The sequence below is a fragment of the Lacerta agilis genome, chromosome 5 (assembly GCF_009819535.1).
Source record: "Lacerta agilis isolate rLacAgi1 chromosome 5, rLacAgi1.pri, whole genome shotgun sequence".
NCBI classification, from domain to species: domain Eukaryota; kingdom Metazoa; phylum Chordata; class Lepidosauria; order Squamata; family Lacertidae; genus Lacerta; species Lacerta agilis.
In genome coordinates, this window is record NC_046316.1 from 82,155,803 (window position 1) to 82,182,633 (window position 26,831).

Genomic DNA, 26,831 nt, shown 5'->3' on the forward strand with positions numbered 1-26,831 from the left:
ATCCAAATGAAACTACCCTATACTATATTTCATTCTCATTTTTATTTTGAGGGCACATTGCTTCCATGAATTTCTGGAAAAGGCAGTACGATTGGGCACCAGAAAATACTGCAGTAAGGTTACAAAATCTACCTGTTTGGTATGAAAGGGTAGAGAATTGTCAGTCTGTCCAACCCCCCCCCCCATTTCTCTTCAAATTTCCAAAGTTTTGTGTGCTGTTTTGTGGTCTCTGCATTAAATGCGGCCCTCCAGATGTTGTAGGACTTCAAACACCAATGTGAGCAGCTGGAATTGGGCTCAGAAATAAACTGCATCTGCTTTACAACACAAGTTATACATTCGTTATAGATGTTATTGGTCAATAATCTGGACATTGCATTCCAGGCTAATTACAGCTTCTGGACAGTCTTCAAGGGGAGCTCCATGTAAAGCACACTGCACACTGGCACCTAGAGGTTGCCAGAGCATGGGGAACAGAGGACAAGTCATATTTTCAAAATGGGGTTGTAGCTGGCAAAGCAGCCATGGCTCCAATAGGAAAACCATAGGAAAACCAAACACATGGCTCTCTAGGAATACCATGAACCTGCAACACTGACCCAAGAACTCAGAACTTACATTTATTGGCCCCTTTGCAACCCAGCACTACCTCCAAGTGCCAGTCCAGCACATGAGCTTTATGATAAATGATTTGGCAGCCCTGTTTAGGGAAGCTTTTAATGTTTGATAGATTGCTGTATTTTAATATTTTTGTTGGAAGCCACCCAGAGTGGCTGGGGAAGCCCAGCCAGATGGGCAGGGTATACATAATAAATTATTATTATTATTATTATTATTATTATTATTATTATTATTATTTGGAGGGACAGCTCCTGACAGCTTCATAGAGATGTCAAATAACATGGAGTACAAGATGGATACCACAGGATAACTTTCATAGCTCTGAACAGTACCCTGCCATGACTTGTCTCTGAACACAGTCCTGAAGATAGGAGTAGAACCAGTGTGAGACTGTGGCCCAAACCCTACCTTAAGAAGTCGCTCTAGGAGGAAACTGGCCAACTGTATCAGAAGCCACAGAGAAGTCAAGGAGAACATGGAAAGTCACACTCTCCCCACAAGTGTCTTAAGGAAGTTTTGGTGCCAGTTTCCTCCAACTGTGTCTGAAACTGAGCCGCAACCACTGTTTCAAGCACCATGCCCCCAGAGCACATGTTTGCCACTGGGCAATAGTTGTTGAGTGCTTCTGCATACAGGGAAGGTCCATTTAAGGTGGGAGAACACCACCTCCATCAGGGCAGGCAGCATCTCCCGCTCCTGCAATGAGGCATTAATCACTCCCTGGATATAGCCAGTCATGCCACTTGGATGAGCTCAAATAAGCCAAGATGGGCAAGGGTCCAGAGCCCAGGTGGTTGGCCTGCAATCACCCTCAGGCTGGACCAGAAAGTGCTCTTGTCACCTCTGTAGCTTTAGTTCTTAACTGTGGATGAAGTCTCATTCCTTCCTAATCTGAGCAATTTTATCCCAAAAGTGCCTAGCAAACTTGTCATTGCAGAGTGTCAGAGCAACGCCCTGCTGGCTAGATGACAAAAGCCGATTCACCACTTGGAAGAGTTTTATTTATTTTATTTATTAAATTTGTATACCGCCCTTTATCCGAAGACCTCAGGGCAGTTCACAACATAAAAATACAAAATATGAACACAAAATGCATAATAAAGCAATAACTCCACTCCCACAACCACATTTCAAAGGCCATATGATGTTAATCAGACAAAGGCCTAGTGGAAGAGAAATGTTTTCGCCTGGTGTAATGAAGGTGCCAGGCGAGCCTCCCTGGGGAGAGCATTCCACAAATGGGGAGCCACCGCAGAGAAGGCCCATTCTCCTGTTGCTCTCACGAAGGAGGCGCATGAAGAAAGGGCCTCAGGTGATGATTGCAGGCTCTGGGTTGGTTCAGATGGGGAGGGACGGCCCTTGAGGTATTGTGGTCCTGAGTCTTTTAAGGCTTCAAAGGTCAAAACCAGCACTTTGAATTGGTCCAGACTGCTATTTGTGGATGCTGTGGTGGTGAAAAAAGTCAGCTTTTCTTGCAGTCACCAGCACCTCACGGTAGGTGCAGCAATGTTCTTTGAGCCATGTTTGATCATGTTCACATTGGGATTTAGGCCACTGCACTGTAGCTGTTGAACTTCCTGTTTCGTTGTATGCTGTGGTCGCTATAGTATGATCTGCGCACTTATCGTCGAGGACATCTCTCAGTTCCATCCCAAGAGAAGAATCTCGGCAGGAATGCCGGCCCTGTCATCTGGGAAGCTCCTCAGAACATGGAGGAATCTCTCAGAACCCATAAGTCTCTGGGGGCAGACAATCCTAAGGGATCCCGCACGCCTGCCGAGTGGGATAGATGCTCCCAAGCCAAACCTCTCCAGGAAGCAAACTGTCCATCACAACAGGCTTGCAACGAATCCCACAACCAATTTATATTCTCAGACTCTTCCCCTCTCACCCCCCCCCCCAAAAAAAAATTCCTGCAGAAGAGGAGTATTACTTGGATGGGTTTTTAACACAAGTGCTTTGCTAGAGCTCCAAACTATATTTAGCTAGCAAGATTATTCAGCCCCTTTCAAAAAATAGCGCAGTTCTTCACAAATAGAATGACATTCCTGTAAATGTAGGTGTAAATAGAGGTAAATTACAGAAATAGAGCAGCTCCCCCCCCCCGCCGAATATTGCTTGCCTGCTTTGCATGTTTCGTTTTTTTCCCCTCCTTCTATACAAGCTGATTCTCACAGATGTGCCTCTGAGGTGGGAAAACAGAAGTGAGGGGGAGTTATGCGAATCCCTCCAAAGCCATGGAGGAAATTGGTTTTAAAACTGGGATTAGCAGACCCTTGAATCTCTGTCCTGGTCTCCAGGATCACAGTTCTTCCCATGGTAGTGAAGGGAAACAAGGACTAACTTGTTGCATCGTATTTGCTGGAAGAAGTCACTGTGCAAACAACTCTATTGTTTCTATAGTAACAGATGATTGAGAAAAGATCATTGTTAAGCACACTGAAGTAGTGTTGTTTTTTTAAAAAAGGGGAAAAACTGATCCACAGTTAAGTGGAGAGGCACTGAAATATTTGCTTGAAATTTCACATGCCTCCCACCCCCTTTCTTGCATCAAAAGTTGATTGTCCCATCTGTACGCACAATTTTATAGATATTTCACAGCGCATTACAAAATGTAGCAGACTTTAATTCATTTTCTAAGGTTCCCATAGCATCTCTGACTTAAAAAAAAAAGTAACTGGTATACTTACTTGCGTAATGCACTTCAAAACGCCCGTCTATTGGATGGATTTGGGAGTTCAGACATAAAATCCAGTGAAGTTGTTTGATTTTGCACTCAGCATTTTTTAAATATTACATTTTTAGTTTCATTTAAATGCAGGTGTGTGTTCACATCAATAGTGAGGAATTAAAAAAGAGTCCTATCTCTCACACACCAAAAAATAAGTACCATTTTATAATAAATTAATTTCTAAAATAAATTTGTAAAAACAAACAAACGGACACCAGACTTGCATAGCAAGGGGAGTCGTAGTACCTTGGTACCTACTGCCTTGGTCAGACCTCACCTGGAGTACTATGTCCAGTTCTGGGCACCACATTTCAAGAAGGATATTGAGAAGGTGGAACGTGTGCAGAGGAGGGTGACCAAGGTCTGGAAATGATGCCTGATGAGGAACAGTTGAGGGGATTGGGTATGTTTAGTCTAGATAAGAGAAGACTGAGAGAAGATATCTCAGCTTGTTTTCTCCTGCTCCCGAGGCTAGGACCTGAACCAAGCGATTAAAGTTACAGGAAAGGAGATTCCAATTAAACATCAGGAAGAACTTTCTGGTGGCAAGAGCTGCTCAACTGTGGAACAGATTTTCTCGAAAGATGGTGGACTCTCCTTCCTTGGAGGTTTTTCAGCAGAGGTTGGATGACCATCTGTCATGGATGCTTTAGTTGAGATTCCTGCATTGCAGGGGGTTGAAATAGATGACCCTTGGGGTCCCTTCCAACTCCACGATTCTATGAATCTATTATCCTTTGCATGTTCAGTCTGTGGCCTCTTCACTTAGGGCTGGGACAAGACCCCTGTTTGATGAAACCCTGGATCACTGCTTGCCAATCAGTGTGGAGAATACCTGGTGACTCCAGATGCCAACACTTGTTGAGGGCAGTTGCGCTTGTCAGATTTTGTCTTTCTTAAATCCTGCCACATCACAATTCCTTTCTCCAGAGGATCGAGGTTGCTAGATGGAGATGTGCCTTAAGGCTTGGAATAACAAACGCATCCTTTTTTTTTTACTGTGCGTACTCCATCGGCCACCAAACGACTGTCCATATTCCTGCAGGATGTTTGCAAAAACATTTGGAAGCAGCCACTGGAGAACGTGGAGGATCGAAGCTGATAAAAACTTGGATGTCTAGTTGTGAAGCGGGGAGGGAGGGAGCAGAAAGTCCTTCCTGCATTTCTGAGCAGAGACAATTGTGAAATTCATATGTAGCCCAGCTGGAGGAGCCTTGGAAGCCATAACATCTGCGGCTGCAGAACACTAAATTGTTTGTTTCAGTTTTGAATCTTGGCTTCATAGTTCTTCTCTCCCCACCCCAGGCCTTAAATCGCCTTCGCGTTGCAACATGCAAGATGGGCAGTGACCTTTCTAAAAACTCTGTGCAGAGTTTTTCGGTGATGTGAGAAAATGGTCACTCAATGCATTACAATCCATCCATTTTTGTGCTCTTGTAACCTTTATACCTCGCCTTTTATTCTAAGGTGGTGCAAATGTGACAATGCCGTGCTACTTTCACAATGGCCCTGGGGGGCGGGTTAAGTTGAGAGAGGCAGAGGCTTGTCCTTGTCAATTTAATGGCACAACAGGGATCTGAACTCGCGTCTTCCTGATCCATGCCCAACACTTCATCCCAGGGGTGGTTTACATGGTGCCGTCCAGATGTTTTGGACTGCAGCTCCCATCACCCCCCCGGCATAACCAATGGTCACAGGTGATGGGAATTGTCTAGAACATCTGGAGCTGCCATGTTGACTACCCCAGCGTTATCCACTGCCACACACAGACTCTCTGCAGATCATATCCCCAATGTTGTTTTTTTGTAGTAGAATCATAGAGTTGGAAGAGACCACAAGGGCCATCCAGTCCAACCCCCTGCCAAGGAAATAGGTTATTTTGGTCTATGCCGGCAAAATATCTTTATGAGATTGCTCTGTGTGGGTAGGTGACCCAAGGACTATTATAAAATCTCCAAACTGTTTTGTTTTTCCCAATAGGGAAAACAAAAGGAACCCAGGTGCCCATTCTAACCCTAAATGCAAAGGAATTACAGGCAACATTACTTTATTCGTCAAAAGGTATACGGTACATTTTAAACGAGCTCTTGGTGACTGGCAGCTAGAAAAGGAATATAAATATTAAATGCCTACTTTTTTTAAAAAAAAATGTATCTTGCATTAAGACCTTCTTAAACAGTTTTACGTAGCAGTGAAATCATACCTAGCACATAACTGGAAATCTCCCAAGCAACCTTCTAAACAGCAGCGGCTTGGTAAAACTCGCGAGACGTGAGGATAATGAACAAAATCGGCAAGAATGGCAAAGAAAGAATCCCAATATTCTAAAAGGCACTGTGGCACCATGGTTTCCATTTTCCAGCCTCTTCAAGCTTTTGACCACAGTCCAATCAAATACAGATGCATATTTCTCCCCACTTTCCTGACTGTGATTCAGTTACACATCCATACTCTCAGCAAACCTCACCTCAGGCTGTCTTAACTATCCCACAAGCCATGCCAACCAGTTTCATTTCCCCATTGCAGTTAATTAGTGCTCTTGTTGTATTGATGTGTGGTGGTCTGCCTGTCTTGTTGCCTGTACTCCCAACTGAATTTCAATATCAAAACATCATTTTATCAAATAAACAAAAAGTAAGCTGTAAAACCACTTGAACTGGGGAGGGGGCTCTGCCCAAAAAGCTTAGCAAAGAGAAAATATATTAATAGGTATCTTTTTAAGGTTATATGAGCCAGGGGAAGGATGCAGGTATAATGGCCTGGTTTGCATGTCACAATAAGCCAAACCATGGTTTAGTGTGAATACAGTGTCTATCAGAGAGACAATTGCGGCCATTTTGCTCCTCCCCTCTTGCTGCTCTGCTGAGCAGAGCCATGTTTAACTTACGATTGTCATCTGAACCCAAGCTTATGATTTTGCTTTTCTGGACAAACCACAAGCCATAAACCTCGCTTACAGCTTGTGATTAGACGGGAGAGAGCTAAACCTGGGTTAGGATGACATGCTTCAGCCAAACCATGGCTTAACTCAGAACAGCAGCAGAACAACTGCTCTATGTTTGCACTAAATCGAAGTTATTTCCTCCCTCCTCCATGCCAGCAAGGAAATAATTCTAACAATGATGAAGAATAGCCTTTTACAGGTGATTTGCATACCATAAGAACAGCTGAAAATAGTTTTTTAAAGCGGTACAAACAACAGAGAGGTGTAAAAACAGTACGAAATAAACACCTTTCACCCAGAAGGATGCTAGCCTTTCAGCGGGCTTTAGAGAGAGGGAGAGAAAATTCCCCTGCAGGCATACTAAGTTTTTGTGATCTGGTTTACAAGGCTGGGTTAGCGACCACTTTTCGGAATGCGCTTCTCTGCAGGTTTTGTCATCAGACTTTTATTTTCCAGGGTCAGAACAAGGCCTTGCCTCCGGGCTGATTAGTCTATAGCAGCTCAAAACCAACATGGTCTGCGGAAGGGAAGTACTGGAGAGTCTTTATGGGCATGTGACTATAATTGACATTAAAAAAAAAACCACCCCGGCTCATTCAGTAGGTTAGGGATGAATGTGCATTCCACGCATATCTGTTGGGAATACAAACATTAAATGCAGACGCTATGTAATGCCTGAATACTTGATAGGTGCTCCAAGACTGTGATAATAGTGCTCATGTGACTTCCCCACTAAGTGTGACTTCTCCCCATCCCCACTACTCTTAATTCTGAGTGTCAGTTTCAGCCTAAAATTTATCCCATAATCAACAGGCTGCTAGTTTCAATTCACTGAGAAATGTTTTGGCTTGTGTGTGTTGGTGGATTAATTTGATGTAGATGGTTTTGTGTTTTGTGTTTTGTTTTTTTTAAAGATACTTCCATGGATTCCCCCCCCCCTCTTTTTTTACAATAGTTAACCTGATTTCTTTAGCAGCATTCACTGTCCTAGTTAGCTGATTTTAGACAGATGTTTATCTCTTGTCTTACAGTCTAGACAGATGTGATTTACAAAGTGTAGCCCAGCTGGTAAATTGCCCTGGGATCTGCAGCCTTATTTTCGATGCATAGAATATTGTGAAATACTTCTTTTGCAAGTGCTTTTGCAGCAGCAGAGCCAGAGCCAGAGCCAGCAAAGGTTTATTGGAGCAGCTGAAGATGTCTTTTGTTTTATTCTTAAAAGCCGTTAACGCAGGTTCTATTTTCCAGTTGCAAAAATATAGGGAACTGGTGCCTGGTCGGTGGGGGGGGGGATATTTATCCTATCAAATCTCTTGTCAGAAAAATCAGTTCCCAACATTCCATCATGCCGTAGTTGTGACCAAGATGCAGAAAATGGGATGGAGCTATGCAAATAGGATTTGTTTCTCACTAGCATGGATCACCACTGCACCAGGATTAGGAAAGCCAATTCAGCTCTAACATGCCCTTTAGGTTTGGAAACACATGAAGCAACAGCGTGGTTATCAGACAGACTGCTGGTCCATGCAGCCCCAGTGCCATCCATTCTCAGTTGCAGCAACTCTTCAGCATCGCAGACAGGTGCCTTCTCCCAACTGCATTTGCTGAAATCCTTTTTTAAAAGCTTCCCTGGCCTGCTGTTGTATCTGAGACCTTCTGCATGAAACATGTGCATTCTGCCACTAAGCTCTGACCCACTGGCGGAGGAACGGGGGTGCGGAGGGAGAGGGCCGCCCCCATCAACACAATTCTGGTAGGGTGCCATAGCGGCGCCCCCAGACACACGCGGCGCCCCCCCATGTGCCGGGCACCATGCCCCCACAGGCAGCGTGCCACGCACCCAGAACACATGTCACATCCTTGTGGGTGGTGCACCACGCCCCCGGGATGCGTGTCATGCGCCCGGGGCGCCAGGCCCGCCCCCGCCTGCTCTCCGCCCCCAGTAGCGGAGCATGCAGCTTCACCACTGCTCTGACCCCTCCCTCGCATTTTAAAAGTTATTTTTCTTTTCTTCTAAAACGTAACATCTGGCTTTCTGTGTGGAAGCACACTCTTAGATGAAGACTTTCAATGGAACATTGCAGTCTTTCACAATCTTCCATTTCTGAATTCTCACATTTTCCTCCTGCGATGTTCTGTGGCTGTTAACGCCAGCTCAGTCTTCGTTGGGCTGCTTTTGGGTTGTGCCTTCTCCACGCCACTAACGGGGGTTTCCAAAATATCCCCCCTCTGTTCTGCAAACTTTAGGGTATCCCTGTGCTTACTGATTCTTCCCTCTCATGGGTTCTGGCTGTTTACGGTCAGAGCGCGTTTGGGGGCAGTGTGACCAGTTCCAAATTTTGGCACCACTGACATTTTAAAGTCCGCCAATGATAAGCCTCCACACTTAGAAAATGAATTTGCTTTTAATATCTCCTTCCTTGGAGGTTTTTAAGCAGAGGTTGGATTGGACTACATGACACTTGGGGTCCCTTCCAACTCTACGATTCTATTATTATGATAAAGAATGAAGTTTTGACTTTCTGGGCTACCAATGGTTGGGTACCTGCTCTTTTGCTTTCCTTCTTCATCGTATGACTGTGGCTTTATCATCACTGGAGAGAGAGATTTCATTATAAGATTAAACATAAGGTCTCCTGAGGCTGGTGGAAATTCTAGGATTCATACAGATCCACCAGAGAATGTTGTGTGCATTTTCACTGGTATGATAACCATTGGCTAGATACAGAAGTGCTCTTGAGGAGTAATTGCATGTGACCTGAAACAAAGAAAATCTCATATTCTCAATAGTGGCGTCCTGTGCTTGGAATACTGACATAACTTGTGTCCTATCAAACAAGTGTATATTTGAATTATTATTATTATTATTTTATTTGTATCCTGCCTGTATGGCTGGGTTGCCCCAGCCATTCTGGGTGGTTGACAAACAGGAAGATGGATAAATAGACCAGTTAGTTGCTCAAATGGACCAGTTAGTTGGGTATATTTTCTTGATCAAAAGCAAAAGGAACATTTTATAGTCTCCAGCTTGCTTTTGAGGTCAGCTAGACCTTGGCTGTGATCCCAAGTTTTGTGTCCCTGCCACATCCCCCCTTCCAATTTTCACATGAGGACTGACTGTCCCAGAATTGCTTTTTCTGCATGAGGTAAACTCTACTTGCTTTCTTAGGCCATCTTTGGCTTCCTGTTTCACCACTTTTGATCATCTGTTTTGGTGGAGCGTGCAAAGAGAGGCAGACTGACTTCACCATACTGAAGGCCAGCTTCCTGCTGTTTGTACCCAGTCATGTGGAAGAAAGAGCAGCACTTATGACATAATCCTTTTGGGTGCAGTCTGCTGAACCACACACCAAAGACAATTAATTGATTCTGCTAGTTACCACCAGTGGCTTCCAGGCTTCCTTCTGTCGCAGAACCCTTTCCATTTGTGGTTGCTGAGGACCTCCTGCATATTGGAGCGGACTCTGGGGCTTGTTCCGTAGCACGCTGTTTGCACGTCTTTTGGACACCCTGTGAGTGGACTTAGAATGCACCCAGTGTTCTGTGGTTGTGTGGTTGTGTCTTGCACGCAACTTTCCCACTGATGGACAAAGGGTGCATTCAGACACAGGGAATATTGCGTTAGTTTCCCTGACTGCAATACTAGCATTTCTGTCTGATCTTCTCATGCTGCTTTCACACAGCAGATGCTCTTCCACTGAACCACGCTCCTTCCTGGGTATGAAGTTGGAGAACCAGTGCAGCATAGCGTTCTTATAGTTTCTTAATGACACTCTCTGCGCCGCCCACAAGCTATGAAGCACAGAAGCAAAAGGGAACTTTGGAGGGTTTGGGCTATCCTGGCTTGGTTGTGTTGGCCTTTGAGTTTCTCAGGGTTCTACGTTTAGCACCATGTGAAAGTTAAGTTGATGGTGCAGTGATGGTCCAAGCCACTGTAGTCGCTTTGTTACTCTACAGATCAGGTTTTTGACAAGTGAAACAGACAGTGGCAGGAAAAGCTTTGCCAGTTGTGGGAGGGTGAATCAGAGGACATTTGGGCTCTGTTCATATGTCACGAAACAGACTGATGTGGCTAATTGAAACATAAAAGAGAGCACATGTTGGTTGCCCATATTGTATTTTATGCTGAGTAGTGATATATCAATTGTTGTTCAGTCGTTCAGTCGTGTCCGACTCTTCGTGACCCCATGGACCAGAGCACGCCAGGCACGCCTATCCTTCACTGCCTCCCGCAGTTTGGCCAAACTCATGTTAGTAGCTTCGAGAACACTGTCCAACCATCTCATCCTCTGTCGCCCCCTTCTCCTTGTGCCCTCCATCTTTCCCAACATCAGGGTCTTTTCTAGGGAGTCTTCTCTTCTCATGAGGTGGCCAATGAGGTATATATCAATATATTGTCCAAAACTGATCCATATTGTGATATATCAATATATCGTCCAAAACTGATCCATATTGTGATAATCGGTTTCATAATTTTTGACCCGGCAGTACATTGTGAATCATGATGTGTGTTGTTAGGGCTGGGCTATATATTGTCCAAAACTGTTTTGAAGTCAATCTCATGATAATGGTTTCATAATTTTTGACCTGGCGATATATGACGTGTGTGTGTGTGTGTGTGTGTGTGTGTGTTTGTTTGTTTGTTATGCAAAAATCACAATGTAGGGGAAACCGTGAAGCCAGCCCAATGACTCCACCCTTATTTTAGACATTGTGATACATCGGTATATCACGATGTTTAGCTAGTCATATATAATGACTTTGATGACCAGGTATCGCTCTGTCGTAATGCCGATTGCTGGTGAGGAGTTAAAAAGAGGGGAAAGCTAATTTAGGTTTGTTTTAGGGTGGAACTTAAAATTAATTGTAACACTGTTGTGGCAGGCATTAGAATTGTCTTTTACAATTAAGTTTCTATAGAAGGAAATAAACTGGGAAAGCCTTAGAATAGCAATGTACAGTAACCCAGATAACGGAAGGCTGGGGGAGAATTTTGGTAGAGGATGCCTACACAATGCTAGCAGCAGTAGTAAAGAAAGTTAGCAAAAGGGATTTAACTAACGTGTACAAGGAAATTATATGATCCCTGCCCCCCCAAATGTGTTTTTGTTACAGTCATTATTTTTAAAAAAGGAGAAGTTGGGGATTAAAGCTGGGAAGGTGATTAATTAGACAGAATTTCCTGAAGCAAGACATGACTTCATTCTAGTAGAGAAAAGAAAAATAGGCAGGGGATATGACCACTCTCACTGCTGCAGAATTGAGATTGCTTCTGGAAAATGATGGAAATCTGAGGATGTGATCGCCTTGGCTGGATTTCATTTGTGCATTCACTCAGCCAGGCTGTGCAATTACTGTGTTGTGCTAATAAGGGCACTGGCAGAATGTGATATTTGCTACCGTTGTTGTTTTAGTGCTTTTAAATGTGTGAAATGCCTCACAATCCTATTAACTTGTTCTTCCTCACAGCAATCCCGTTAGAGAGTTGGGGGTGGCCTGATGCAAATTGGGTACCTTGCAAGATACAGAGATTGCCATTGTTTTAGAAGGCTTTTTTGAGAGAGAGAGAGAGAGAGAGATTGGTCATATTTATGGAAGTAGTTTTATGTCTGTCAATGCCTGTATCCTATTGCTCCTAAATGGACCTTCCATATGCATAGAAGAAGAAGAAGAGTTTGGATTTGATATCCCGCTTTTAACTACCCAAAGGAGTCTCAAAGCGGCTAACATTCTCCTTTCCCTTCCTCCCCCACAACAAACACTCTGTGAGGTGAGTGGCGCTGAGAGACTTCAAAGAAGTGTGACTAGCCCAAGGTCACCCAGCAGCTGCATGTGGAAGAGCGGAGACGCGAACCCGGTTCCCCAGATTACGAGTCTACCACTCTTAACCACTACACCACACTGGCTCTCTGTCTGTGTCTGTGTATAAGCATACATTCATACGTGCATACATAATCTATTTGGGATCAATATGGTAAGACCTTTCCTTTCATGTCCACTATTTGAAACAGAATGGTCCAGCTAATCCAGCAATTCATATGTCCACAGTAGAGGATGTGCTTTCAGTAGTTTTGTAGAAAAGGGAATTCTGGCATTTCCAAATTGCATTGACAAGAATGGACAGAATTGCTGTTCTCCCTGACAAGCAGCACATCTCAAAATGCACAATCAACAATATGAAGTATAGGGCCGGGTGAAATATTGTCACTCAGTCAGTCCGTCAGTCAGTCAATGTTTATTACATCAAGCAGACAGCATTAGGCGATATATTGATATATCACCAAAAACTGGTTAGAAGTCCATATCATAAAAGTGGTTTCATAATTTTTGACATGGCAATATATTGTGAATCATGGTGTGTGTGTGTGCTCTGTGCAAAAAATCACAATGGGAAAACCGTGAAGCCAACCAATGCCTAGCTCCATCCTTATTTCAGACATTATGATATATTGCGATGTTTAGTTGAAAGCCAGATATTGCCCAGCCCTAATGAAGTATCACTTTGCTAAAGTGTGGTTTGTGTTGCTTACATCTAAAGCAGGGTTAGGGAACTTGTGGTCCAGATGTTGGACTTAAGCACCCATCAGCCCCAGCCAGCATGGCCATTGACTGAGGTTGATGGGAGTTGAAGTCCAGCAACTTCTGGGAAGCCACAGGTTCCCCATCCCTGATTTAAAGAAACCACATTTGGGAGATTAGCTCATATGAAATCATCTGACTGGGAGATGGCATTTTATACGCTTTTAAGAAAAGTCTGCCCAAGTGCCATGAGCAACATTGCAGACCCTGAGGCTATGCTCCTTGCACTCCATTATGCACCTGGGGGGCATGCCTTGAACATTTCTGATGCCACCAAATCAAAGGGGGGTGGGAATAGATGCGGAGACTGCCAACATTGTATATATTAGGCATGGCCAAACTTGGCCCTCCCATCATCCCTGACCACTGGTCCTGTTAACTACCGGTAGAGATGATGGGAGTTGTAGTCCCAAAACAGCTGGAGGGCCAAGTTTGGCCATGCCTGGTATATATTATGGAATTTTGCTGTAGGAGCTCAGAAATAAGAACAAGTGTATTCCTATGCATGAATGGAACCGAATTGTCAGGTAAATGTGTATTGGATTGCATCCTAAATTTGGAAATATGTTTGTGTTGAACACCTTGGCTTTGGTGGAATGCTGTAAACCTCATTTAATTTTAGTGCTATATATCCAGTAAAAGTAACTAGGCTTGAGGTTTCTGGTCACATTCTATGTTGACCCCAAAACAGGATGGGGCTTGCTCCTCTAGGATCTCTGCACCTTGGCTTGTCTTTCCTCCATGGTTGGGGAGGTAAGAACGTGGGGAGGTGGGGGAAGGGAGATAGCTGGCCTGTACCCCTTTTCCCATGAAATGAGCCAACATTTACGTGACTTAATTGGCACAAAGTTCCCTAACAGAAAGGAGCTTTCATCCCTTCCTGCTGGATAAATCTGATCTAATTCTTTGGGGAGCACAAGAGAATTGGATGAGTGAGTGAGTGAGGGGATACCAGACTGGCACATGTTTTCCAGGGTTCCAAACATGGACACCTCCCAGTCCTACCTTAGAGATACTAGGGATTGAACCTGGGGTCTTCTGCTCTACTTCTGAGCTATTGCCTCTTCCCTCTGGAGTTACAGGGAACCAGGCAGAGGGCCTTCTCATTAGTGGTGACTGCCCTGTGGAATACTCTCCCATCAGATCTCAAGGAGAAAATTAACTATACAACTTTTAGAAGACACCTGAAGGCAGCCCTTAATGTTTGATTTTTTTTATTATGTTTATATATTTGTTGGAAGCCGCCCAGAGTGGCTGGGGCAACCTAGTCAGTTGAGTGTGGTACAAATAAATTATTATTATTATTATTATTATTATTATTATTATTATTATTATTATTAATTTTCAAATGGTTCCTTCCTTACAAATTGTTTCTAAGTGCTAAGTTCTGTCCATTCAGGAAATTACTCTCGCCATTGATATTTGTAAGTTCTTATTGTCTTCTTGCAAGCCATCTTTGGCATGCACAAATATAGATATATATATACACACACACACACACACACATGCGCACGCAAAGCAGAGTTATTCTTTAAAATATATATATAGTCAAAACCCACGATAAAACAACAGTATATAAAATTGCAATGTTTCTTTCTGTGAGTTTAGCATTCATTTATGTGGGTTGTGTTGCCAAGGCCAGTCTTTTAATAGATCCACTGAGTTGTCCCAGGCGGGAGACGGTTTCTAGGTCTAACGCACAGTCCCCACTTCCAAGTTGTTTTGATAGCGGCAACGGGAGACGAGAAATGAAATGTATGCTAAAGTCATTTGCCCAGCCCTGAAATAGAGGCAGCGAAGAAAACATCATATAGCAGTAAATCATTCACCTGTCCAACATTCTTTAAAGCCCTTTCCCCAAATGACTTTAACAGTCTGAGGGTCACACCTGAGGTTAAGAGTCTGCTTGCGCAGAGCACTTCTGATGATAAAAATGCAATTTTTAAAACATTGAATCCGAGGCATTTACAGACAGCGGAGTCTGTTGCATGCGAGAGTTCGGTTTCATCCCGAATGGCAGCTGTTACTTTATAGGTGGATTGACAGATGTTTCTTGGACAGGTTCTATAAAGGGGCCAATTTGAGTGTCAAAGCAGTTAGCGCCTGCTTAGGTGTGAGAACTTAAAAGTGCAGAACCATTTCTAAATCTCAAATTGCAGGGCATGTGTGTTAATTTTGAGGAGATTTTGACATATCCAATAGGGACTTGTTAATAAGGACCAGTGCTATATTTCTATACTCATCATGAACACCTCCCTTGTTCTTTTAGAATGGCAATGGCACCCACCTGGGAAAAAAGCCCTCATAGGGACATATTTTAACGATAGATGGGACATGATTGGGGGTGGATGTGTATTGTGATAAGTAATACCCATGTAGCCCAGGACAGCTTTTGAGAAGCTGATCAGTTAAATGCTCAATTCATTGAGGCTTGGGGGGCAGGGTTGCAGCCTAAATTCCATCTAAACTAATGGTGCATGTCTGACTTCAGTTCCCATTGCTTCTAATGGGTCTTAGTGACGGCTAATTTTAACTGGATGGAGACCGGAAGCTTTTAACAACTGTTTCAAGTTAGCGTGTGTTTGTCTGTGAGTATCTGTGTCACTCCTCTTCGCCTCAGTTTAGGACAAGCCTTGTAAATAAATACATCTGCAAAAGTTACGGCCTGTGTACTCCCAGCCGTACTTAAAGGAAACGTAGGAGGCTGCCTTACATTGAGTCAAACCATTGGTCCATCGAGCTCAATATTGGACTACTGACTGGTCGCGTTCTCAAGGATTTGAAACAGGGGACATTCACAGCCCTACCTGGAGACGCCAGGATTGAACCCGAGACATGCTGCATGCAAAACAGATACTTCTATCACTGAGCAATGGCACGGCCTGTCTCATGATAGAATGCAAGAAGGAGAGGCTTTATTTCTGATGTGACCAAGGCGTTTTGGTCATGATAACCAGAACAGCACCAATTTGTAATCTAAGTTTGTGGAAAGCCTGCCTCTTGATGGTGAAATTTCCAGACCTGGAATTTTAGACGTCTTCCGGCATTTCAGTTAGAATCATTGTAGAAGTAAGACATATGGTGTCTTTAAACCATTCCTTGTATGGTTTCCTATTTTCCATTTTACCTAGATTTATGTAGCTCGGCGCCCTAATGCTTATGGCACACGATCTGCTGTATTTGCATTTGATACTTCAGAAAGGGACTTTCGACATCCAAGGTTGGAGTTTTGAGTGGAAACTTTTAAGTCTCTTGCTTATATAACCACATTCCTTGGTTAATCCAAACTGCTGAGGTAATGAGTTTCGTGGTCTTCATATGTTCCTGAGATAGTTCTTCACATATGTAAAAACTGAGCGCGATCGGAAACTTTTGGAAGGGAAAGTTTCATCTAGGCCAGCGGGTTACAAACAGGAGACCCTTGTGAATGGCTACTCACTTTGCTCCTTTACCGTACTTTACCTGTTTTCTCAATAGGTGTCAATGCAGATGCCACATCTCACACCCTTCAGAGGTACGCATTGCAGAAAAGCGTAGGCTTGAAACTGAGCAGCAACCAGCTCACTTGCCCAGGGACAATAATTTTATGCCGAGTATTCCGTCAAGCTGTATTTTGCAGGCTCAAACCTTCCCCCAGTATTATCCATCTGATTGTGTGCGACTGTGTGTGTTTTTGTGATAGGTGATGTGTGCCTGCAGACCTTTGTGAATGCCAGTCAGTGTGTGTGGATCACTTAAGCAGTTTCAAGAACTGACGTAGCACAACGGCTAAGAGACCAAGGTGCAAATTTGGAAAGTTCCTGGTTTGTATCTCTCATGGTGTGCTGTGATCTCACTAGGTTGCTTTGAGTGAGCCAGTGTCTCTCAGCCCATTTGTAATAGGGGCTACAATAATACTGACCCTGCTGCATGGGGTTCTAAGGATTCCAGCATTATATATGTGAAGCCCTTTACAGACTCTAAAGTGATTTCTAAATCGTAAAATATTTGCTAGATTATTATTTACTGAGGGTGGCTTGTTGTGAACTTAGACCTCCAAAAGACTTAGTTCTATGCAAAGCCATATAACGGGCATGACCACTTCTGGGGTATTGCCTTCTTGAAGGCCTTCTGTTGCACCCAGCTTGGTGCCCTCCAGATGTTTGGGGCCAAGGGGTGGTGTAGACCAAAACATCTGGAGGGCACTGGCTTGTGGGAGTCTGGTGTAGATTTTGAGGGGCATGGTAGAAGAGCTGATAGTGTTGCATTTTGGCTGAGGAGACTTGCTCAATTCGCTGCCCAGCCATGAAACTCACTGTCTGGCCTTTGGAAGTCAACATGTGTCAGCCTGACCTACCTTGTAGGTTTGACCTGGAGGCAAAAAATAGTGTGATTTCAAGTATGCCACCCTAAGCTGCTTGTGGGAAACAAATGTAATAAATCAGTTGTTCACAAAATTGGCACTGGCGTTTGCTGATTATAATTCTAGAATGGTGACCGTAGATTGAATTTGTTCAGAAATTCTAATAAAAACACCAGTTATATATAACTGGAGTAATGTGGCTTTACCCACTTTTGCCTGGAAACATGTTTATATTATTATTTTCACTTTATGTTTATATATTTAAATAAACAAACAAAAACCTTCCAGTCAGATTGTTTCACTTTAAATGTTTATAAGGTGCACTCGTGGAACATGTTATATCTCTCCCAAGGGGACTGGTGTTGCTTGTGGGTTATGTAAATATGCCAGGAAGCCCAACTGCATGAGTGGAAGTTCTTAAACATTCCTGGAGCGATGTGTGAGGAGCAATTGAGGTGGTATCGGCTGTGTGCCTCTGGGGAGACTTATGTACAGTGGTACCTCGAGTTACAGACAAGGTTACAAATGCTTCAGGTTATAAACTCTGCTAACCTGGAAGAGTTACCTCGAGTTGAGAACTTTGCCCCAGGATGAGAATGGAAATCCTGTGCCGGCAGTGCAGTGGCAGCAAGAAGCCCCATTAGCGAAAGCACGCCTCTAGTTAAGAACAGTTTCAGGTTAAGAATGGACCTCTGGAACGAATTAAGTTCGTAACTAGAGGTACCACTGTGCAGCATGTTGATATCAAAACTGGTTCTACAGATATCCTAGAGTCTTTCAGCACAGTACACACAAACAAACATAAAGCATATCTTAATCGTTTGGTTTTTCCTCTTTCTGTCTTAACAGGACCCGCAGAGGTTCCCATGATGTCGCCAAATGGATCTATTCCTCCCATACATGTGCCTCCAGGTTATATATCACAGGTATGCTTTTTTCAGCAAAAGAATTTGGGTGCCGGCAGGGATGTGTCATTTCAAACATTTGCACGGAATTCGACATCCCGCCTTCTCTCTCTTTTTGTATGCAAGCTTCTAGCCCTCATGGCGGTGACCTGATCCCACCTTTGAAGGCACCAGTAGGGTTCTAGGTGACAAAATGGTGTACTTCTTCTTTGCCTCCAGCTTGAAATGCCTCTTGTTGAGTCCTTCCTGCTGGCTGATCAAACCCACCCTCCCATGGAACTCTGCAGAAGGAATGGGGAAGAGGGTTGGCAGATCTGCTTCCTCCTCTCTGACAGATAGAGGCAGAAGGGGAAGATCTCTCCCAACTATCCCCGGACCATCCATTTGGACGTCCCCATCTGATCTTGCTCCCTCCTCCCTCCTCTTGCATCTAGGGCTGCTCTACATTACTTTGTGAAATTAGCCCTTTAACATCTGAATATAGCAGCTGGCCGTGTAGTCATAGGAAAAGCTATATATTGTCTCTCTCTCTCTCTCTCTTCCCCCCACCCCACATTCTCCCCGTTGAATTGAAACGTACTTCCCGCCATGTGGAAAATGAATGTTCTGTTTTTTCAGATGACTTCATACCAAGTAACAGCTTGAAGCACGTAGTAGTCACTTGGTGTAGCTTTTCTGTTGTTGTTTGTTGGTGCTGATGTTATAATAGCTGTGTTCGCCTTATTTGCTCTTGCCCGGGCTCAGCGATGTTGGTAATTAATAGGACTATTGAGTGATTATTTAATTTGCCTTCTGTTTGTTTTGGCATTGGGATGACAAGGATGTAAAGGAAATAAGAAACATTCCAGCTTGTGAACGAAAAATATTTTGACTTCGGTTTGGTCGGCCCTCGGAAGGCTGCGTCTCGAGAGCTGGGCAGAAAGCAGATACCCCTGTGAAGAAATAACAAGGCCTATTAGGTGAAAACTATAAAAGGCACCCCACCCCACCCCATTTTGTTACACCAACCCTTTGGACTACAGAGTTTTAGCCTCAAACATTACCTTTGCTGCCCATTGATTGAAGCTCTGGATCGAAGCCACCTAGGTTCTGGGGAAACGATCCGCAGAAAGAGCTGGCTTGTGTGGAGCAAGGTGGGCTTTTGTTGACAATCAGCAGGTGAACAGCTGTAGAGCCTCTTTAAAGCAGAAAGGGGCACAATGTTTATGGGGTTGCGGGGTGGGGACTCCTCTTCCGACTGCTCTGCGATCCTCCCCAATCCTTTGCTTCTTCCTCATACATCTCCCTTCCTTCAACCCCCACTGTTTCTGAAACACAAAGAAGAATGGAGAAGCCACCTCTGTCTCTTTCCAGCCTTGCCTGTGTTTCTCCTCACTGCTGAAGCCTTAGTTTTATAAGCTACTTGCAGCCAATCATCTGTTTCTTGTTGCCCATTCTGTAAAACATCATGTACTTTGATAGTGCTACACACGCACACACACACACACACACACAGTGGTACCTCGGTTTTCAAATGTCTCAGTTGACAAACGTTTCGGCTTTTGAATGCCGTAAACCCGGAAGTAAATGCTTTGGTTTTCGAACACGCCTCAGAAGTCGAACATGCCACGTAGCTTCCACTGAGTGCAAGATCCTGAGGCCTAGCTGTCGGCTGTTCAGTTTTCGGTTTTCAAACTTTTCAGAACTCAAATGGTCTTCCGGAATGGATTACATTCGAAAACCGAGGTACCACTGTATGTATATATGCTTAATACTGCTGTTAAGTTGCAACCCAGAAGTTCAAAAACATACGTCACAGAGTCCCTTCTATTTGTTGTATTTTCTTTGCTTGCTGAGGTGCTGGGCTTCTATTTTTAATGTTTTTTATTGCTTTTGTTTGTTACATCAAAAAATCCACATAAAGATAAGAACGATGATTCCAAAACTTATTACAAACTACTGTACATCCATACATTTTCTTTATATATCCCTATACTCTGCCGAGTATTATGACTTCCCTCCCTTCCATCACTGGTTTTCAATCTTCTCATCATTCTCTCGCTTTAATTATTGTCCATTTACCTTTAACATGTACATTCTTGTTTTGTTCTTGTCTAAATCTATTATCTCATATTCTCACATTGCAAGTATTTTATCAAATCCTGTTGGTGTTATCATTTTGTTACCATACTTTTTTAAATACTCAATGAATTTACTCCAATCTGTTATAGGTGCTGGGCTTCTAGTCTATCTTAGGATTTCTCTTCTGAGGCAAGGGAGCTGGTTTTTTGTGTGTGTTCTGGTTTGCTCAAGTCAGTTTGCTGTGTGGCCACAGTGTGGATGTCCTCCCTTGGCTTGATTACTTGACTATATGAGGTGGTGTCAATTTGGAGTCCTCTGCTGAATTACTTTACATAGGGCAGGTGTGGAGAACCTCATGGCCAGATGTTGCCCTCAGGCTTGTCTCTGATGCTTGGGCCTCTAAGCCACACCCCATCTACCCAAACCACACCCCCTCACTGTTGTACCACTAAAGGTAAAGGGAACCCTGACTGTTATATCCAGTCGCAGATGACTCGGGTTGCGGCGCTCATCTCGCTTTACTGGCTGAGGGAGCTGGCGTACAGCTTCTGGGTCATGTGGCCAGCATGACTAAGCTGCTTCTGGCGAACCAGAGGAGCGCACGGAAACACTGTTTACCTTCCCGCCGGAGCGCTACCTATTTATCTACTTGCACTTTGACGTGCTTTCGAACTGCTAGGTTGGCAGGAGCTCACCCCATCACGGGGATTTGAACTGCAGACCTTCAGATCAGCAAGCCCTAGGCTCAGTGGTTTACACCACAGAGCCACCCGTGTCCCGTGTACCACTATTGCACCCCTATTGTCTTTACCTGGCTAAAATGGGCCTTTGAATTCCGATAATGCCTTTTGCTCATTTTGGGATGGGGTGGGGGTGGGGCTACACTTTTCAAAGCTGGCTGAGGTTTTTGTGAAAAGTGATTCCTTTTTTGGCCCAGCTCTGTTTCCAGCACAGTCCAGAAAACCTTGTTCTCTTGGGACGGACAGTGGGAGGAACTCATAGCTTATATAGACTCGAAGTGCTGGGCTGCATGAACCTGTAAAGTCAGACAGAACATTATCTAAGCCTGAAGGAAACGCAGATATGATTTCTTTATGAAGTCTTGGGTAAATCTGTTCAAATGTGCAAACGTATTGAGTCTCCGTTAATTCCCAAGGTCACAATGAAAATACAATTTACCTTTTATAAACATGACTTTAAACTTTAAATCTCTCCAGAGAGAACTTTCCCCCCAAACATACCCAGAGTCAAAAGTAATATACCATTATTTGTCAAAAACTTTAGGCATAACCTAGCCAAAACTTAGTTCTTGGCTTTGATTTCAGTGGGGAGAGCTAAGCACGAATGTAAGAAGATCTCTGCTAAATCAGGCCAATTGCCCACTTAGTCCAACATTTTATTCTTACAGTGGCCAAGGAGATGCCCATTGTGGGACACGAACCCTATTAACACTCCCCCAACTAAAACTTGGAACTGGGAGCTTTCTGCAGTGCAAAGTAGACGTGAGGCATATCTTGTGTGCTTCTTGAGCTTGTTTGGAGATTCTAGCAGGGGAGCGCAGCTATCGTATACCGTTGACCAAAGAACGGTATATTCCTTCTATCTGGGATGGTTGTCCTCTTCCACCGAGTACACAGCTTTGGGAGGGACGCACATGGAGCGGTGAGGGAGGGAGGGGACACCTGCCTAGCCAGCCAGATCAACCGAATCAACCCTGGCAATCAATGGGGTGACAGGTGTTGCAGCCAGATCGCTCTCACATCCATATGTGACATGCGGAAGGTGACTGAGCTGATCCAATTAAAAACAGGTGTAGGGGTCACCTCTGGCTCCACAATTAGGGGTATTCTCAGGTAGGATATCCACAGATGGGCAGTCCATTTGAATATATAAAACTGCCTCGTGCAGAGTCATGCCATCTATTACAGGGGTAGCCAGTGTGGTTCCCTCCTGATGTTTCATACTACAACTCCTATCAAACAATGGTCATGGATGATGGGAGTGACAGTCCACAGCAAATGTGGAGCACCACGTTGACTGCCCCTGACTACCCTGCTACCTGCTCCTTTTAACTAGAGAAGCCGGGGGTTGGACGTGGGCCCTTCTTCATGCAAAGTATGCATTTGACCACTGATCCTCCTTTGCTCCGCCCTCCTCCTTTGCTGCCATCGCCTTCTGCCTCTAGGCCTAGTTTCCATCACTACCCAGAGAGTGAGGGCAGGCAAGTGAGCAGGCAGGTGCTGCTCTTTCCCCCTCCCATTGTGGTTCACTCGGAAAGCGCAGTTAAGCCAGCATCAGTTGCAAGGAAGAGCAGTGGTGGAGGTATGGTGGACCGAAGCAGGTCCCAATTTGAGATGTGAGCTATGGTAGATCCCCAGTCATACCGACCTATAATGCCACCTTTGGACAAGAGAAGGGAGCTAAAGCGACCATAACTCTCACTAACCTCCTCTTCCCCCGAGTACCGAAATAAGAGAAGCGGCATCTGCATTGGCATTCCGCCGGCTTTTGAAGGCACAACTATTTACATGGGCATTCCCTTGATCTCTCAACTAGAGTCACCAGTTTCAATTGCTGTTTGGGACTGCTTTATTGCATATTCTAAGAATGAATGTTTCCATTTTAATGTATGTGTGTGTGTCATCAGTTCTTTTCATACTTGTAAATCACTTAAGCCTGTTTTGAAATTAAGCTGTGTATTAATTAATGAATAATACCTTCGTCTCCCCCAGTTGCTTCCCACGTGGCATATTGGAAAGGGACTTTTGGGAGCTTAGCTGTAAATGGTGGTTGGAGAGCTGGCACTCTCTATGGGCGGTGCCCCTTTTTGCTTTTAAAAACAGACACTACCCCCCGCTTTGTACAGTCATGATGGTGGCAATTCCGTGTTTAAACACATCTTCTCCTGCTGCCATGCCCGATTCAGAACTGTGTTCGATCCTAATTTATTGTTTGCCCATTATAGCTCCTTTATCCGAAACGGTGGATTCTTACGCTTTTGGGTTTTTTTGACTTGTTGCAAATAAATAATGCATTGTTCACTGTTAGCTCTGTCCGTGCTGTTCGGTGTTCATGAATAAGGGAAAGTTTGTCCATTCAAAAGGGCCACCTGTGCACGTATTTCGGTTTTCCTTTGATCTCCGTTCAAAATTCCATTGATAAAGCAATTACGGAATGCCTTGCTATAATTAGTGTGGCTGCCTGAGTGTCTGCCATGAACGACGTTACCACCAAAAGTGCTGGCGCTTGGATATGGACGTTATTCTTCCTAACCATGAAAAGCTTTATTATTATTATTATTATTATTATTAGGAATAAAATTTGTGCGTCTTGAAATTATTTCACCTGTGAATTGCATCCATTATATCAACCTTGCTGCCTCCTCTTTTTTTGCAGGTAATAGAAGACAACACGGGTGTTCGCAGGGTGGTGGTCACACCTCAGTCTCCGGAGTGCTACCCTCCCAGCTACCCTTCCGCCATTTCTCCGACCCACCACTTACCCCCGTATCTTACTCACCACCCGCATTTCATTCATAACTCTCATACGGCTTTCTACCCACCGGTGACTGGGCCTGGAGACATGCCACCCCAGTTTTTCCCTCAGCATCATCTCCCCCCTACAATCTACGGAGAGCAAGGTAAGAGGACAATGGTGTGGGGTTTCTAGCCTAGCAGAAGCAGCTTGCTGGGTGCTGTGCTAGCCTCACTGTTGCTCACAGGGAGATGGGCACATTGCAAACACACCGGCAGAGCCGATCCAGCATCCTGCCAATGCATTTCCACCATGCTGCCCTCCTTTCTGCGTCACACTCTCCTTCCCTATAAGTACCAGCCACCTAACTCTTGGGAATCAAGCATAGTGACTCTGCCCTACCCAGTGAGCCTCTTCAACCGTCTAGACTTGGTGTATTTTGTTGTTGTTCCCCAGCATGATCGTATTTTGCACGGCTTTTTAAAAAAGAAACAAAATGTGTACAATACAAAGCTGATTGAAGTTACAGGTGTATTAGGGGGAAGGGATTTTTATTATTATTATTATTTTAAAAATATGTTTGCCATATTTGCTTCATTATCAATACCAGGCTTTTAAGTTGTACAAGTGAGGATCTGCCGTGAAATGTTGCAGTTTGCCCCTTCAGCTATGAGCAGCGTTCGAAACTCCTGTTGTCCTAGGTGCATTTTGCGACAGGGTTTTTCATTAGCACGAGCAGTTTCTGAGCTCTGGGCGCAGTACTGCGCCTAAGATTTCAGACTAAAACTGCAGTGTGGAAGGAAGAGAGGACCTTTTTCTGCCTCCCCACTTCCAGCTACTCTCTGAAGACCGGAGAAGAGACACTCTTAAGAATATTAGGAGGGTGGGCAGCGGTAGGACTAGACCAGTGTTTTTCAACCTTTTTTGGGCAAAGGCACACTTGTTTCATGAAAAAAATCACGAGGCACACCACCATTAGAAAATGTTAAAAAAATTAACTCTGTGCCTATATTGACTATATATAAAGTAATTCTCTTGAATTTTTCATTTTTTCCCACGGCACACCAGGCAACACTAGTGTGCCGCGGAACAGTGGTTGAAAAACACTGGACTAGACCATGTGAAAAACGAACATAATATTTTAGCTGCAGTTCATTCATTTTCAGCTTTGTATTCTTGTTATATAAAAAAAGAGCGCCTGGACATTCCATTATTGGCTCTTGCAACCTAGGTTTAAGGTGCCACTAAGCTCCTAGCTCAGTTTCTAACACTGAAGAGGAATGCTGCTGCTCACAACTCCAGTCATCTTAGAGCTTTGTAGCACTGTTAGGGGCTCGCTGGCTGGGAGGGACTTCAGAAGATTTGCTTTCGATGAAGCATTAGGGAGAAATTCCTAATTATAAGACCAGGGGAGTTGGAGGCAAGATGCCTCTGGATACTAGTTGCCCGGGATCACAATTGGGGAGAGTTGCTGTTGGGTTTTTCCCAGTAGTAATGTACGGAAGTGAGAGCTGGACCATCAAGAAGGCTGATCGCCGAAGAATTGATGCTTTTGAATTATGGTGCTGGAGGAGATTCTTGAGAGTCCCATGGACTGCAAGAAGATCAAACCTATCCATTCTCAAAGAAATCAGCCCTGAGTGCTCACTAGAAGGACAGATCCTGAAGTTGAGGCTCCAGTACTTGGGCCACCTCATGAGAAGGGAAGACTCCCTAGAAAAGACCCTGATGTTGGGAAAGATGGAGGGCACAAGGAGAAGGGGACAACAGAGGATGAGATGGTTGGACAGTGTTCTCGAAGCTACTAACATGAGTTTGGCCAAACTGCGAGAGGCAGCGAAGGATAGGCGTGCCTGGCGTGCTCTGGTCCATGGGGTCATGAAGAGTCGGACACGACTGAACGACTGAACAACAACAAATCTGGTTTGGGGCTGCGAGAAAAGACTGGCCTTTGGCACAGCTTGTCATAAATGGGGAATCACTTTTCTTGGAGGCCTTCGGAAAAAGGCTGGGCAAGCATCCGAGGGACTCTTGAGGACCAAGGCTTCCTACCATCCAGGCAAGGGGGGTGGTTGTGCTTGTCCGGTGCATTTGAGTTTAGCCAGCTGTGGTCAGGTTAGCAAAGAAAATTAGATCTGACAAGCCTTGCCCTGCAGGCAAGGACCACTGTCAGAAAGAAGCAAAACACGAGGCCCCTGTTTTGTCGCTAATGAATAGAGACAAAGCACCTTTATCCCTCATGTCATGTTAAGTCATGCTGGTGACTTCTCAAAAATGGAAAAGACGAGAGGTGTCATTTATTTATTTTGCAAAAAAAAAACACACAACTCCCAACAACAATCTTTTGCCTGCTTCTCGAAAAGAATGTGCAGTGGGTCACTGTGAAACTATCTCATGGTCCCTGAGGGTAACAGGGCCATCCTTATTGTATATGAGAGATTTGAGCAGTTCCCTGCATCAGAGATGCTCCTCTTCATGTGTGCTGCGAAGGGAGGCCCTTCCCCATTTGTGATATGTCATCAGAATGCAAGACATGCAACTGAAAGCAATTGAGAGCAGAATTGCTTCTGATAGATGTGGTTAATCTGGGTCATACCCAAATGGTAGAATTCAAAACAGCAGCAGGGATTCTTCAGTGAGTTTCTCAACATAGGAAGCTGCCTTATACCAAGTCAGACCATTAAATCAGTACTGCCTGCACTGACTGGCAGCAGCTTACCAGGGTTTCAAGCACGGGTCTCTGCTAGCCGTGCTTTGGAGACACCAGATATTGGATGCTATTGCCCCTGAGCTAGGTCCCTTCACCCCAGGTGTTTTGAACGATCACATCTTTTCAGAGCTCATTTCCCCCACTGATGGGATTGCTGCTTCCTCTAGGGGGGAGTAAACGGCGTTTCCGTGCGCGGCTCTGGTTCGCCAGAAAGCGGCTTAGTCATGCTGGCCACATGACCCGGAAGCTGTATGCTGGCTCCCACGGCCTATAGAGTGAGATGAGCGCCGCAACCTGAGTCATTCCCGACTGGATGTAACAGTCAGGGTTCCCTTTACCTTTAGTGGTACAACAGTGAGGGGGTGTGGTCTGGGGAGATGGGGTGTGGCTTAGAGAGAGGCCCAAGCATCAGAGACAAGCCTGAGGGCAACATCTGGCCATGAGGTTCTCCACACCTGCCCTCC

The 26,831-nt window shown here is 44.5% G+C and overlaps 1 protein-coding gene across 1 annotated transcript in view; it reads left to right on the plus strand.

Annotated features, from left to right (window-relative positions):
• FNDC3B (fibronectin type III domain containing 3B) overlaps positions 1 to 26,831 on the plus strand; it is a 255,448-nt gene that overhangs the window by 131,186 nt on the left and 97,431 nt on the right. The window contains exons 4-5 of the mRNA XM_033150663.1: positions 18,067 to 18,143; positions 23,580 to 23,823. Coding sequence (XP_033006554.1) covers positions 18,067 to 18,143; positions 23,580 to 23,823 — 321 coding nt within the window. The remainder of the gene's footprint in view (positions 1 to 18,066; positions 18,144 to 23,579; positions 23,824 to 26,831) is intronic.